A 15,048-nucleotide genomic window follows, 5' to 3' on the forward strand; every position below is an offset into this window, starting at 1 on the left:
ACTTAGGAACCGAGTTAATCGATACACATTCTAGCTTATGTTTTCTAATCAACAGCGGCTCGATGGTCTAGGGGTATGATTCTCGCTTTGGGTTACCAGCTTGCGAGAGGTCCAGGGTTCAAATCCCTGTCGAGCCCTTTATTTTTGCCTTTCCATTTTTGTTGCCTTAGGAAAGGACATTTATAAAATTCATAAGAGTCACCCAACATAAAACTTCGAATAGCATCTGAAGAACTATTTGTCAGTTTTTTTTTTACCAAATTATAATCTTTCAGCTGTTAATATCATTCAACTTAGCATAGTAAATTAAAGAGCAAATCGTCTATTGAAAATATCCCATTAAAGTTTTACAGGGTATAGTGAATCTAATACAATAGTTGAGTGGAAGTACACGTCTATTGTTTCTATCAGAGTGATCTAAGTAAGTATGTGAAGAGCGCTATGCCTGCTGTGTAGGATAGACCAATTGTGACCTTCCTATGTACACCTTGAACCTCGTTTATGAGACCGAAGTTTGGCAGACCAAAGTAATTGCATTGCATATGAGTCAGTATGCAAGGCCAAATTGAATCTTTAGAGTTTGTTAGATAGTTATTAATTATATTCATTTTACTTACTAGTTCTTAAAAAGACATATGCAGCAAATGAACCGAAGAGTGTGGTGTATGTTAGTTGTACTGCTATTAAGATATTAGAAAACTGATTTCATGGACTGTATACATACCAATTACAAGCATTTCACGTATGAATGCCTGACTGGATCTATCTGAGCTGAGATATCTTTGTCGACCATGATGAACATGTGCTAAGGTTGGTTAAAGGGTGATATTTTAAGTTCATGAAACCCACCCAATCCAAAGAACAAAGGTGTTAAAAGAATGATCGACGTATTCGACCATTTATGTGAGTCTAATCTGAATGCAGATATAATACACGCGCGAAAGGTGATTTCTTCAGTAATAGGAGCCTAATTAAGTGTTACCAAACTAATGAGAGCTTTGGTAGACTACCCACTACTATAATATTCCTAACAAAAGTTAGTGATCTGACTTCCGATGCAGTTGGTAAAAGTGGCTCTTTTGTGAGAAGAGAAGCGACTATATGACCGAAATATAAAATTGGTGCCAATATGATAGGTTTTAAAGCGTCTATATTTGGTATAGATAACCCTGTCTGCTTCAATCCCAGCTGATAACGGTTAAAAGGTCACTTTGTTATCCAATTTACTCACAAATAGAGAGTGGTTATGTAGCTTCATTTCTAGATAAACAATAACTATCAAACAAGCTATATTTGATACAACAACGTTCTTCATACGTGAGATCATAACAGCAGGGTCATCTCTCTGTCCCCTCGAGAGAGAAGTGAAATACACAGCATAAACATAACTTATAGAGAACGTTAATGATAAGAAAGTTCCTATAGTCATTTTAATTTTTGCTGGTGGGTGAAATGACGAAAGAGCCAAGATAGTTTTATCGTTAAAACGACGATGAGTGAAGAAGGAGTGAATAATTTGTTAGGCGATAGCGTTAGAGAATTGAGGAAGTTGAATCTAAATAAATTAGAACACGAGTTAGGCTGTAATACTACAGAGTTAACACCACTGCGGTCTCATTACTTGAAGAAACACCTGATCAGTCAAGAAATAGACAATGAACTAGATGTACTAAGTCATCCAGACGCTCTATCTCTATTTGGTCCACCGTTCAAGCAATCAACTAGAGTCCCTGATATTGATATCCCATTCTTGAAGTTGATATTCAGAGAATTCGTCATCACTTTTCCATTCCTGAAATCAGCACCAGATAATTTTTGGTCTGATAAAGTGCAAGTATTCGTAAAGGAGTTTTTGGAGAGAAATCTAGCCTCCACAGGAGATGAAGAGGAGTTGACAAAGAGACGCGCACTTAAAATGAAAATACAGAAGCACCTAGCCGTTCTTCTAAGTTCTGGCTGCAAAATTGAAGGCGGTGAAGCTGTCGTCAAAGTAGATGGTAGTGATATTGTCGCAAACAAAGCCCGTCCATCATGCGCTAACAGCTATAAAATGCAAGTAAATGTCGTTACTCTTAGAGTACCACAAAAGCGCGGCATCATGCACAATAGAGCACATGAGGTAGGTTATATTCTTTTCTCACAACGTAGTGGCTCATTGAAACATTTCAGGAGTTTATCATCCATTCAAAACTGGTTGGAAATGATGGAAATGTACAAGAAGTATACGTAGGTAGAAGATACCAAGACTTTAAATTGTTGGCCCAAAATGTTGGTAACCCTTACCAATTCAGACTACTTAATTGACATCTTTAGCTACGTAATGAGTTCCCAGATGAAGTGATACCTTCACCACCCCAGAAAGACAAATCGTCATCGTTAGCTGCACAAGATGCGGCATCTTCATCGAGTTCACAAATTGATGACGATGTGTCCACTCCAACAAGCTTATTTAGAGAAAAAAATAGACTGACTTTACGCGCATACCTGAGAGATTTATTGAATATATCCCGCTCAGTTGCAAATTCATCAACTTTACAGACCTTCCTTTTGTCAAATCCAACAGCACTCACTGAGGAAGAATTACAGGATGCCGAACGACGGTTGTTTAATGACAGCGTGAAGAACTCCGGTAAAGACAGATTCAAAAAGGAGATGGATGCACGTGCAGATGAGGTTATGGATAGTGTTAAAATGTTCAAATCTGACATATCGTCGAAAGGTAAGTCATTAATTCTCTCTTCCTACAGCCGTCTCAATTATCATTTCAGATGGCTTCAAAAAGATGTTCAGCATAATAAAAGATAACGAAACTATAGATAGTCTACCAGAGAGATATATGAAAGTATTCGAATGGGCGAGAATATCATTTGCTTCAACAATATACCAAACTTTCGTTGGCTCTGATACTTCTTCTGAAACTTTCAGTGGCTTAAAAAGGATTCACGCTTTGATGCCATACTTCGTGCTTCGTAGTATTCTGCGTGTCAGTAATCCAATAGCAATGGTTAGAGGTGTAATTGATTTATTTTTGGCGCAACCTTTTGGACAGCGTAGCATTCTTCAGAGGTGGGCGATTACTATGAATATGCTTCATAACTAATATCAATCATTAAGGATGTTCTCTGCTTCTATTTACGAAGACATCAAACAACTCGAGAGTGATATTGAATTGACAAGAGCGAAAGTTTCTAACGATGTATTATCGGATAGAATCAAACAATTTGTCGACGCACCAAGGGAGATACAAGAGTTATATCGTAATGATGCAGGTGAGTGATTGTGAACAAAGTGGGAGCATTACTAAAACTACCGAAACAGCAGAAGAGAATACGCATATTATCAATATCATTTTCAGGTCTGGTGATATGCCGACCCTATCACCAAGCGATCTCCAGAAGATGGCGCGTGGTTGGGAGACTTATGCAAGATATGAAGAAGAACGAGCACGCAATGGAGTGATGTACACCGACGATGGACCAGATAGTGAAGAAGGATGGTTGTTCATGGATCTCAGCTACCTGCTTAAGCTTTATACCAAGTTGCGGGATAAGGAACAACTAATTGAAATGATATTTGAGGTGCGTTTTTCTAATAAGAAGGCATACAGTCTAACAGCACAACAGGGAGTTACGGCTGAATTGCTCAAAGATATGGTTACCATCTTTTATACTCCATTAGCACAGGTGTATAAGGCTGCCAATATTGTGGATTCGTTGTATGATCTGCAGATGTTCATAGGTGACCTCATAAGGACAGTTGAGCAAGTGGAGGAGCGTAAGTAAGGTGTAAATAATGAACCTCAATACTGACAACTAGAAAGGCTCACAAGCTGACCCAGCTGGTACCGTCCACATTTTTGTTGATCTCGTTAAGCGACACGAAGGGCAATTTTACTCGTTCGTTCACAAAGTGGGTAATTAGAGGATTATTATACCATTATTAAAGCACTATAGGTACACTCCAAAGGCGAAGACATGTTTGATAGCTTTGGCTCATGGATTGAACGATTCTTCGACTTCTTGCGTGACGGAATGAAGAGCAAGATAAGTTTAGAAATGCTCCTTCCACACTCAGAGGCGGAACGTAAAGAGATATTCAAGGAAGTTGACGAGCTAGCGATTTATCATTATAAGAAGAAGGTGATGCATGAGGAACGTATGCGTGAAAAGTATATTGAGTCGCAAGAGGACTACGATGGGAAGGGAGAATCAAGCGAATGGGTCGCTGGATTGGTGGGGTCCCTGGGCGTCGATGAAGTCCTCACAACCGAGGTTACGGCTGCTGGGGAAAATGAAAGCGAGGATGGAGAAGAAGAGGAAGAAAACATAAATTATCCGGAAACGGGTAAAATAACAGAACTACTGCCCATTTTTGTGGAAATTGTAAGGAATTCATTTTAATTTTTTGTAAACGTCGTCACGTCGATCCCAATTGAGCGACGGTTTTGTCCATCACTTGAGAAAAGAAAAAGTAAGAGTGGGAAGAACCGGAAAATAAAACGCCTAGAAAATGCCTGAAGGATCAGATTTTAGCTGTCCAACTTGCCAGTGCGTAGACTAGGAAGCCAGATGATCGACAACTAATTCCGTTTTAGTGCCAAGTTCACAAGGAAGCAGCACGTCTATAGTCAGTCTAGTATTCCTCCTATTTCTTTACTAACAACTCAATTAGGACACATGAGAACCCGTAAGCTGGATTCTTATCAGTAGCGATGGCCGAGCTAATAAATTAATAGACACAGGGGAAAAGCCGTACGAGTGCGAAATATGTAACGAATCTGTGAGTTTTTACAAGCTTTATTGGGCTATTGAACTAACAGCACCTAGTTCTCTAGAAGGTCATAGTCTTTTATCCCCTATTACGGCTACTAACGGAATACACAGCGACTTACTCAATAGACACCAGTCAAAGTGTCACGCAGGTCATCCCCTCGTACCAAAGAAAGGCCAGCGTCAGAATCGCAAGGCTAACATGTCCAGCGCCTTCGATAGGCAAATTCAGCAAATAGAAGCCCAAAAACAGAAACAGCAGCAGAAGCAGGAAAACGAGTTGAACACTCAACAGGATGTCAATCTATCTGAGCCTGTTCTTGATCTTTCCTCTATCAAGCCTGATAACGATTTGAACGCATTTGCTCAGTCACTTGGACAGGTTTACATGCAGCAGCAACCACCGCTAACACCTAGTCTACTTTCTACTCAGCCTGTTAACCAGTCACAGCCACAGGTACAGCCACAAGCTCAACCTCAATCCCAGACAACCAACCTATCAAATTTCGCTGCGCAAACTGCAGCAGTTTGGAGCCAATTCTTCAACAATCAACAACCTTCAACTCTAGGTACGACGAACGATAACGCCCTCAAACAAATTTACGAAGATCAGCTCAATGAATCACAATCTAACTATTTGAGCACATTGCCCACGAACAAACCAAGCACTCCATCTGCTTTACCACACACACCATTAGAGTTTAAGCTTCCTATATCACCACAAAATCAGTTCGTTAATAAACCAAAATCACCTCTCTATAACGCAGATATGCAGATGCTTATGAAGGATTTCGGTGTTAACGGTGACGATGCACAAAAGCAAGAATTAGATGAACACAATATGCAAGATATATGGTCTCAGTATCTTTCTATACCAATGACTGCCAATCAGCAAAATCAGTCACAACAACAGCAGCAACAGGAAAACGGCAAAGAGTTCGCAGTTGCAGCAGTCAATAAAAGTGCATCAGATGCCAGCAATCTTAAGCTTAATCAACCACCTTTGATGAAAGCTTTACATAAACATCAACAGTCGTTATCTGATCAATATAGATTACCAATGTTAAGCGGACCACCAGGTGCGGCCAGAGTAGCAGGAGAAGACCTAAGGGAATATGAGCAAGCTGTATTAAATAGGAAATTACCATCACTTACATTAAACCCACGATTTGCAAGGTATAGAAGGGACAATAGCCCAGTGAATGATGAAGTACAACGGCGAGATCAATCTAAAGCTTCAGTAAAGCGTGATCTGAACACGCCAAACGTACCGGATGACAACAAAAGATACGCATTCTCATTACCAACGCCTTTATCACCTCAACCAGCAACCGATAACAAACCAAGGTATAACGAGCAAGTCGCGGTGCGTAATTTCTAAATTTAAGTTTAAATTGTATTATGGATTTTCATAAATTATCGTTTCCTGTTGTTAACTAAAGTTAAGCCTTGATTACTATCATCATGTCCGAGAGTTTGTTACTCGAATTTGACCCACTAAAAGACAAAAACGTCGAGGATGTATCAGATTTAAGTTTGTTTGATAAAAAACGCGTAGAAAAACTGAATGATATTGAAAAATCAAAGTTAATTGATATAACGGTCTTCGGTAAGAGTCTAAGTGAGCAGGATAGTGAGACAGATGGGTTAGTATGATTATTATCTTCGCTATCTTCTCATTCATCATAATAGAAATACTTCAAATATACTCGACGGTCTGAATGACGATTCAACAGATTCGATAAATATAAACATTCGCAGTAACGAAGTTGAAGAAATATTAAAAACGCCAAAACCAGCAAGTTTAGGTAGTTTCGATAGCGATAGCGAAAGCCCATCGAATTCCAGTCGATCGCGATATACGCGAGGACTACACAGTGAAATTCTCCGGAGGAGTCTACAGAAGGATATAGAGAAATGTTCTCCGATTAAACTATCATCAGAAGTTAATAGCCCGAATCAGACTCTAGATCTGAACGCTATCAACACTGAAACTTCATTTAATTTCCTCAGCAATGAACTCAGTTTTCTAAGTCTACAGCCATCACCAGACAAGAGAGAATGTCTAACTGATGAAAAACTTGTTGGTAATATGAAAGCCAAATCTGTAGAACAACCGAAGTGGGTTAGCTGTTTGAAGATCGTCGTCACTCATCTAACAGTTCTATGAAGCGTGGATATGTACGACAAGAAAGAAAATGGACAGAAGGATCAAACGACCTCAGAAGAGCATGAAGAACGAAGTTCAGAAGTGCAGATACCATCTAAACCTGAGCTAGACATAGGCACAGATACGAAGAAACTATCTCGAGTGTCTACTACGCACCCACGATTGAAGCCACTAAGCGAACAGGCAAAGTCGAGAAGACAATCTGCGCTTCCTACGACGACCACCTTGCCAAAACCACTATCGAGACCATCACAGGTGACTAACAGACGTGCATCGGCTCTGCCAGCAATTAACTCAAATACTACGTTGCAAAGACCTACAATTGCATCACAGAGATTACCACAGAGGGCATCTCATCGCATACCGCCAGATTCATACAAGCATAACATCAAGCAGACATCCCAGACAATCAGGAAGAGTGGTGTTTCTCAACGTCAGAGTATTGCAACTCCCACAACGAATGTAAGATCTCGCACGAGTTTGCTTCCAGGTGTAAACAAAGGTGATGTCTCTAAGTCTATACCGGGTAGTACCTCTAGAAAGAGCATCGGAGGTGCGAGTATGGGTAACGACGTTGAGAACCCGACATCTACACGAAATGGTCAAGCGCGTCGCAGTGTTGGACTTACAAGCCGTACCAGCTTGCTACCACCCCCAAGAGCGCGACAAAGCTTAGCTAGTACGGGTGTATCATCAAACAATAGTTTAAAAGTACAACCCAGAACGCTCAAAATACCCAAGCCACTCGAAAGTTCTAATAATATTACTAAATCCGCCACACGAATGAATGAACACCCACGGCAAGTGCCGAAAAAAGGAGATATTAACAATATCAAAGCTAGATTAGAACAAATGAAAGGAAATGAAAATGTATAAATTTTAATTTATGAAGCATAAAACTTATTATTTCGTACCTCACTTCTCGGGTTTAAGCAACTCGAAAGTCCATTAAACTGTAAATTTCAATCGTTTCACTTTAATTTGATGGTGGCGAGTGAATTAAGCGATAGTGCATTTGTAAATCATCCAGGTAATTTCAGAAGAGCGATACTACTTGCGATATTTAGTACAGTACAGTGAGTTTCAAAACTGTCGATCAAAGTAATCGAAGTTGACTAAAGAAAAGATTTTTGGATGTTTTTGGTGTTTACGTTACACTTATTTCTTTACCAGCGATAGGTGAAGATCTAAATATCGACAGTGCGACTCAAAATTGGATAGTTAATGGTTACTTAGTTGCATTTGCTTCATTTTTACTTTTTGCCGGATTACTAAGCGATAGATTCTCACCAAGGATTATATTCACTATTGGTTTAGCTGTTTTGGGTATTTTATCTCTAGTTGCACCATTTTGTGATAATGCTATCGGACTCATTGTTTTGAAATCATTTAGTGGTATAGGCGCATCAGTTACAATTCCATCAGCTATTAAACTTATCACACAAATGTATAGAGATACTGAATCTCAAGCTAAGGCTTTAGGTATCTTCTGCGCTACAGGTGGTCTTGCGAATGTCATAGGTACAATTGTTGGTGGTTGCCTCACACAAGCTGATTGGAGGTGGTGTTTCTGGATTCTGACTATCATCGCATTACCTTTGTCACCAATTTCATTTTTCTTGACACCTAAAGAGAAAGTTTTATACCATAAAGGTGCGCGTATAGATGTTATATCAGTGATTCAATTAGTTATAGCAGTTGTTTTACTCATTTTCGCACTTACAAGTGGTAATAACGTTGGCTGGGGTACAGCACAAGTGATAGCACCTTTGGTTATCTCCATTATCACTTTTATTATCTTCGCTTGGTGGCAGACTAGAGTAGATCAACGTTCAGCATTACTTCCAAAAAGACTTTGGACTTATCCAGGTTTCACAGTCTTATTTGGTATTTGTTTCATGATTACACCATGGTGGACGACAACTTTAGAATCATTAACGAAAATTTACATTGACGTATGGGAATTTGAACCTTTAAGCGCTGTAGTACACTTTATACCATTCGGTATATCATCAGTTTTATGTTCTATCTCTATAGCTTACTTGTTACGCTACATTAACACCAAAGCTGCGCTATTATTTGGATTTATTGCTTCAACGACAGGTGCTATCGTTTTAGGATTCGGTGATGATATTGATAAATTCTGGAGATTACAAGTACCAGGTATGGTTATTGGTAGTGGTGGTAGTGCGATCCTCTATTGCGCAAGTAATGTAGCAATGATACAATCAGCACCAAACTCTGAATCTGGTCTCGTTGGTGGTGTTTTCGTAACAGCGCAACAATTAGGTTCAGCTATTGGTATCAGTTTGTTTACTGTTGTTCAATTACAAGTAGACAAAAGAGATACAAGTGGTAATGACTTCATCGGTACATCAGCAGGAGATTGGTGGGTTTTTGCAAGTATTTTAAAAGAAAGTTTCTAACACAGATCATAGGTTTTTAGCTGGTGTTCACTTCTGTGGACTTCTTCTAATCTTATTCTTGCTTCCTTGGAAGGTAGGCGCGGGTGAGAATGCAACTGTGGACTACAACGAGAAAGAGATCAATGAGGATGAAGAAGGCAAGAAAGATACCAAGGAAATTGCATGAGATATTTTGCATTAATTATAGACAAGGATAACTTTACTTTTAATTCTAGGAATTGGATGTATTACTTTTCACGCTTCTTATTCAATTTGTAACAACAATACAAATACATAATAATTACTCTTACAAAAATACGTTTCTATATGTTATGAAACTTTGGCGAAACAACTATGGGTACTCTTGATTTATTAAATTTATCAAAAATAAGTTGAGGATCTTGCATTTTAATCCATTCAAAACGCTCCTTATGTTGATGAGGGATGGTATAATTGCGTTGATGTAGTTGCATCAAAACATCATCAATTGCGATCATATACTTGGATCTATGAAATACTTTCAAACACATTCTCAAGAAACCCTCATCTATACTAACGTCATTCCTATCAACTTGATGTTTTGATGGCCTATTTCTAACAGACTTATAAAGAGTAGTTGCCATAAAGTTTGCACTATTATGCCTCAATTTCATTTGATCATGAATTTGTTTACTCCTGGTGTCATTATTCAAATCAGACGTTGATTTTGACTCAAAGAAGCTGCTTCTGATCCATCTTTTAGGACCCCATCCAGTACTGAATTGGCTCCATTTACGAGCTTCTTGGGATAGTATTGTCATAACTGAAGTAAGTGATTCCACAGACATATTCTCTAATTGCCTATCATTTAGTAATCTGACAGCTAAGCCAGTTTTGAGTGTTCTATGGACGGCTGCAAACAAATCACTACTAGTCTGTTCATCCAATTTCCTGTAACTACTTTCACGGTCTTCTTTCACAGTGTTTAAGTCTAAATGTGGTAAATATTGGTACGTTAATGGTGCGACCATCTTCTTATTTCCCGTTGCTACATAAAACTTGAGAAGGGCAGATACAGTGTTGTCATCAACATTGTAGTGATTACATTTCTTTAATTCTTTCAATACCTTCTCATCCTGAGCAATCCTGAAACCGGACCAACGAGACTTATTGCTATACTGATAATTAAGTTTCCATTGCAAAAGTTCAACTAAACGTGTGGCCAGCTGAATATCACCTGCTTCAACGCTTGCACTCAATACAGCGTTAAGAGTATCACTTCTGACAGCACCATAACGATTGTTGAAAGATTCCAAAAGTGATTGAACTCTCGTCATATCTCTAAGATGCATAAAATGACTAATGAGTGCATTATATGTTGATGCATTGATGTCTTTCACTCTTTTGTAATCTCTTTGTTTGGTATTATGGAAAATACGACCAGATATAATATCCTCTGATAAACTCTCTAATGTACGCTCAAATTGACGAGTATATTGTGATGACTTGTGCTTCCTTGTGTAGGAAGACAATTCACTGACCATTATTGAAAGGTTACCTATTCTTATCCGATCATCAAGCAATTGAGCAACATGCGATAATACACCAGCCTTCATTTGCTTATATGGATCATCTCGAGATGTATGTAACTTGTTTAAAAGCACTTTGATAAGTGATTTTGAAGGTTGCCATGTAATGTGACTCGAGGTTGACAGATTATTGACGGCTTTGGTGGTTTTATCATTATTTTGCGAGATAATGGAGCTTTTTTGCGCTTCGCTTACCGCATATTTTCTACACCAATGGGAGTATAAAGCTACGGCACCACCTATCATTTCAGCACTTAGTAAGCCGAATATTAATATCACTAGGAAATCCCTAAGAGCTCTTCTATCACCTAATTTTGCATGATGTGATACGAACATTCTAGCTGCCCTTGCACCGGGAGTTGGAAATTGAGATATGAGGTATAAAAACGAGTAAGTTGGTCTTCCGTTTGGTTTGCTATATGTAGTAGTAGAAGACTGTCCAGGTTGACCAATGAGGGAGTGAATAATCGAAGACATAGTCTTTAATGGTAACCTTCTCCGACTGAATGGATAACGACCATTTGGTGCTCTCGCTGCAGCTCTTGCAAACGCCAAACTCATCTTACGCGCTTGATAAACTTCACCACGTCTGATCAAACCGTGAAGATAGCTAGTTTGGGCTAAGGCCAACGATAGAGGGCTATCCAGTGTACTATTTGGACCTAATTTTAAAGCTAAATTTTGTATTTCAACGTATGCATCGTTATGATCCCTCCCTGAACTCAAAATAGAGCGTATTCTCGCAGAAGCTTCTCTAGACTGTCTGGCGGGATTGAATTGAAGCGCTTTGGCGAGCTGCACTGGTGGTATCTCTATTAGATTTTTTACTTTCGCTATATTTTACATACTCGCTCCCTCAGTGTTCGTCGTTCACTATCAAGAAGTTATGAGTTATTTTAGCAGTCCTAGTGTGGTACGTAGAGAATTAATAAGAAAATCTATTAAAGCATACTACAGGATCAGGGTATAGCTGGTCTCGGCGCTGGCGTAGCTTCAACTATCGCTATGCAACCTTTAGATCTTATCAAAGTCCGGCTCCAAGTATCAGAAAGATCGAAACAGAAGGACATTTGGAAGAGTTTACTAAAGAAACAAGAGTGGAAGGGTATGTGGAGAGGTCTAACAACGAATATCGTTGGTAATTCCATAAGCTGGGGTGGTTACTTTTGGCTGTATTTGCAATATAACTATATGAATGCTACATCTAACAATAATCTAGATACACGAAAGTGAAGAATCGCTTGCACGATCGACATCCAAACCGTAAACTCTCAGCTGTTGAACACTTATATGCAGCCTCAGAAGCTGGTTAGTATAGTGTTTATACCATTTCTAACTAATACCCTTTCAGGCTCTATTGTCGCAATAACCACTAATCCCCTTTGGTTAATAAAGACACGGATATTCACGACTAAACGAAATGATAAAGACGCTTATAGAGGTCTTATACGTGCGTTTTATTAATTACTTAACCAATATGCTCTAATTCCTACATTAAAAGATGGTATGATCGATATAGGCAAGAAAGAAGGCATACCTGGTTACTGGAGAGGTACCCTACTTGCCTTATTTGGCGTTCTACAGGGTGCCATTCAATTTGCAGTTTATGAAGAACTTAAACTATATCGCGCTGAATCATCCGGAAATGTAAATGAGAATCTCCCCTGGTTGGTATGTCACATCGTTCAGTCTTAATGAAATTCCTCACCTTCCATAAATAGTCGAATTGGGAATACACATTAATGTCTGGTTTCTCAAAATTGGTTGCTTTAGGTATGACATACCCTTATCAGGTTGTTCGAAGTAGGATACAGGTACGTCCTGCTGAGCTCGCCTAATTGAGACAATCTAACCGAAATGAAAATAGAATGAAAAAGCGTACACAACGATAAGACAATGCGTTATATCTACGTTTAGAAGTGATGGTTTACTGGCGTTTTATCAAGGTGCTGGTATCAATGCCTTAAGGATCCTCCCAGGAACCTGCGTTACATTCGTCGTGTAAGTACATCCCCAGATTTCACCAAAGATCACGTCTCTGATTTATTTCTTACTATAAAGGTATGAAAACATTTCACGCATTTTACAAACGCGGTCTAAGATCTTAACTTCTTAATCGTCCGCGCTAAATTCGCCGGAATGCTTATCACCTGCCAATTAGGGTTTAAATTGACTTACCTTCCTTATTTGTAAACCATTAATTTGCCAACTATAACCGGCAACCTAAGCTTTTGATTCCTTCTAGTTCTAACGTTGGAGATGTCACAATTAGAAAAGCGACAATCTTCACTACCGACGCTGATAAACATACTGAATAAAGACAATAGCAACAGGGGTAAACCGACTGGCATATTTGGTTTCTTTTGCAGACCACTATTTCAAGTAAGTCCGTTGTTTGTTATCAGTAACACCGCGATTGACGATACGCCGCAGATAGTAATTATAGGCTTCGTATGCTTTTGTGGTCCTGGATTGTTCAACGCTCTAACCGGTACGCAATTTGATTTATATTCCAAATAAGTACATTAACTAACGTTTTAACTTCAGGTCTCGGTGGTGGTGGTCAAGCTGATCCAAGTATCGCTAACAAAGCTAACGCTGCATTATACGCGACATTCGCGACAGTAGCATGGTTTGGTGGTAGTGTTGTCAACCTTATCGGTCCAATACCTGCTATGATGATTGGTAGTGCTGGTTATTGCCTTTACATTGGTTCATTCCTCGCACTCAACATTCATCCAGGTGCTGGTGCTTTCAACATTGCTGCAGGCGCTATATTAGGTTGTTGTGCAGGTCTCCTATGGACAGCACAGGTTAGTGACCTTCTTTTTTCGGATGTCCTTCTCGTCTAACAAAACACAGGGTTCACTCATGTTATCGTACCCTACTGAGGACAAGAAAGGTCTCTACACGTCTGTCTTCTGGGTCATTTTCAACCTTGGTGGTGTCATTGGCTCTGCCGTCTCAGTAGGAACAAACTGGGAGAGCGACCAGGGTGGTGTTTCAAACTCAACCTATATAGCATTCGTAGTCATTACAGGTGTTGGTGTATTACTTCCCCTTACTCTTCGCAATCCTAAGAAGATGTTGCGTGAAGATGGTACTTCAGTTGTTATTGAAAGACAAACAACTTGGAAGACCGAATTGTTAAATCTGTACAGATCACTAGTTGATGATCCATGGATCGCACTCCTGTTTCCATTTTTCTTTGCCTCAAACTGGTTCTACACTTATCAGTTCAATGATTTCAATGCAGCGTTACATAATGTCAGAACGCGATCATTGAATGGATTATGTTATTGGTTATCACAAATCGTAGGAGCTGTTATATTCGGTCAATTACTTGATATTTCAAGATTCAATCGTCGTTGGAGAGCAACTTTCGGATGGTGTGTACTATTCGCCATGGTTTGGGCCACAAATGCTGGTTTCTACACTATACAGAAAGAGTTTTTCCATATACCAGACGACGAAATAAAAGAAATGGACCTTAAAGATGATGGATACGCCAATAGAATTGTGTTATATATATTCGCAGGTGCATTAGATGCCGCATGGCAAACATACGCGTATTGGATGATGGGATCAATGTCAAATGATCCATCAAAGTTAGCATTCTATGCTGGATTTTATAAAGGTCTTCAAAGTGCAGGTGCAGCTATTATTTGGGCTATCGATGGTCAAATTGGATCACTGGGTGCATTGTCTTCATCTTGGGCTTTCATGGCCGGTGGTCTACTTCTTGCACTTCCAATGGTTTGGTGGCGTATCAAACCACATACTACTATAGAAGATGAAACGATGGTTCGCAATATAGATGACGTAAATCAAGCGATACATGAAAGCGAGCTTTCTAATGGTTTAGGTGACGCAGACCCAGGAGCTTCGCAAGAACATTTTAAGAAATAAACTCCTTTTAAAGGAATTGTACTTTTATTCACGGAACTTTATGTACTTTCTTTCACTTTTTAATTAATCGAATGAAATTTTTAAGCACTTTTTGTAGCAAACATTTTAGTTGTATACATATATTTAGATTTTTATAGAAAATACATCATACTCTTCGAGATAAACCGAAGCAAACAGGAAGTGAGTCATATCTGTGATCTTAGATATGATGACATCAAGGGTATATT

The 15,048-nt window shown here is 39.1% G+C and overlaps 7 protein-coding genes and 1 non-coding gene across 8 annotated transcripts; 6 read left to right on the plus strand and 2 right to left on the minus strand.

Annotated features, from left to right (window-relative positions):
* The first annotated feature begins 56 nt into the window (after positions 1-56).
* Positions 57-137, plus strand: WALSEDRAFT_t89. Its single transcript has one exon. It is a non-coding gene; the product is annotated as a tRNA-Pro (tRNA).
* Positions 138-359: 222 nt separating this feature from the next.
* On the minus strand, positions 360-1,457 carry WALSEDRAFT_61414 (Abi-domain-containing protein). The gene is made up of 6 exons (XM_006960357.1): positions 1,232-1,457; positions 1,015-1,188; positions 850-967; positions 725-805; positions 618-680; positions 360-571 (listed from the first exon to the last, which is right to left on the minus strand). The coding sequence occupies exons 1-6, from the start codon at positions 1,427-1,429 to the stop codon at positions 408-410; spliced, it is 798 nt and encodes a 265-aa protein (XP_006960419.1). The 5' UTR covers positions 1,430-1,457; the 3' UTR covers positions 360-407.
* Positions 1,458-1,492: 35 nt separating this feature from the next.
* On the plus strand, positions 1,493-4,400 carry WALSEDRAFT_22291 (hypothetical protein; the record flags this gene model as incomplete). The annotated part of the gene is made up of 9 exons (XM_006960358.1): positions 1,493-2,119; positions 2,170-2,268; positions 2,314-2,719; positions 2,769-3,066; positions 3,115-3,269; positions 3,319-3,578; positions 3,624-3,774; positions 3,821-3,909; positions 3,954-4,400. The coding sequence occupies 9 exons, from the start codon at positions 1,493-1,495 to the stop codon at positions 4,398-4,400; spliced, it is 2,532 nt and encodes an 843-aa protein (XP_006960420.1).
* Positions 4,401-4,408: 8 nt separating this feature from the next.
* On the plus strand, positions 4,409-6,200 carry WALSEDRAFT_70524 (hypothetical protein). The gene is made up of 6 exons (XM_006960359.1): positions 4,409-4,547; positions 4,595-4,626; positions 4,672-4,686; positions 4,736-4,779; positions 4,827-4,837; positions 4,884-6,200. Exons 1-6 carry the CDS (start codon positions 4,510-4,512, stop codon positions 6,148-6,150), a joined length of 1,407 nt encoding a protein of 468 aa, XP_006960421.1. The 5' UTR covers positions 4,409-4,509; the 3' UTR covers positions 6,151-6,200.
* Positions 6,201-7,884: 1,684 nt separating this feature from the next.
* WALSEDRAFT_61415 (MFS general substrate transporter) lies at positions 7,885-9,655 on the plus strand. Its single transcript, XM_006960360.1, has 3 exons — positions 7,885-8,015; positions 8,066-9,328; positions 9,378-9,655. The coding sequence occupies exons 1-3, from the start codon at positions 7,924-7,926 to the stop codon at positions 9,529-9,531; spliced, it is 1,509 nt and encodes a 502-aa protein (XP_006960422.1). The 5' UTR covers positions 7,885-7,923; the 3' UTR covers positions 9,532-9,655.
* Positions 9,655-11,784, minus strand: WALSEDRAFT_58676 (hypothetical protein). Its single transcript, XM_006960361.1, has 2 exons — positions 11,761-11,784; positions 9,655-11,712 (listed from the first exon to the last, which is right to left on the minus strand). Coding segments are annotated over exons 1-2 (2,046 nt in total). The 5' UTR covers positions 11,762-11,784; the 3' UTR covers positions 9,655-9,667.
* Positions 11,785-11,869: 85 nt separating this feature from the next.
* Positions 11,870-12,917, plus strand: WALSEDRAFT_22293 (mitochondrial carrier; the record flags this gene model as incomplete). Its single annotated transcript, XM_006960362.1, has 6 exons — positions 11,870-12,084; positions 12,132-12,220; positions 12,264-12,362; positions 12,414-12,595; positions 12,634-12,726; positions 12,780-12,917. Coding segments are annotated over 6 exons (816 nt in total), but the record flags the coding sequence as incomplete, so codon positions are not given.
* WALSEDRAFT_33975 (MFS general substrate transporter) lies at positions 12,783-14,896 on the plus strand. The gene is made up of 4 exons (XM_006960363.1): positions 12,783-13,294; positions 13,346-13,403; positions 13,460-13,725; positions 13,775-14,896. The coding sequence occupies exons 1-4, from the start codon at positions 13,172-13,174 to the stop codon at positions 14,819-14,821; spliced, it is 1,494 nt and encodes a 497-aa protein (XP_006960425.1). The 5' UTR covers positions 12,783-13,171; the 3' UTR covers positions 14,822-14,896.
* The last annotated feature ends 152 nt before the right edge of the window (positions 14,897-15,048 follow it).

Source organism: Wallemia mellicola (assembly GCF_000263375.1).
Source record: "Wallemia mellicola CBS 633.66 unplaced genomic scaffold WALSEscaffold_27, whole genome shotgun sequence".
Lineage (NCBI taxonomy): Eukaryota > Fungi > Basidiomycota > Wallemiomycetes > Wallemiales > Wallemiaceae > Wallemia > Wallemia mellicola.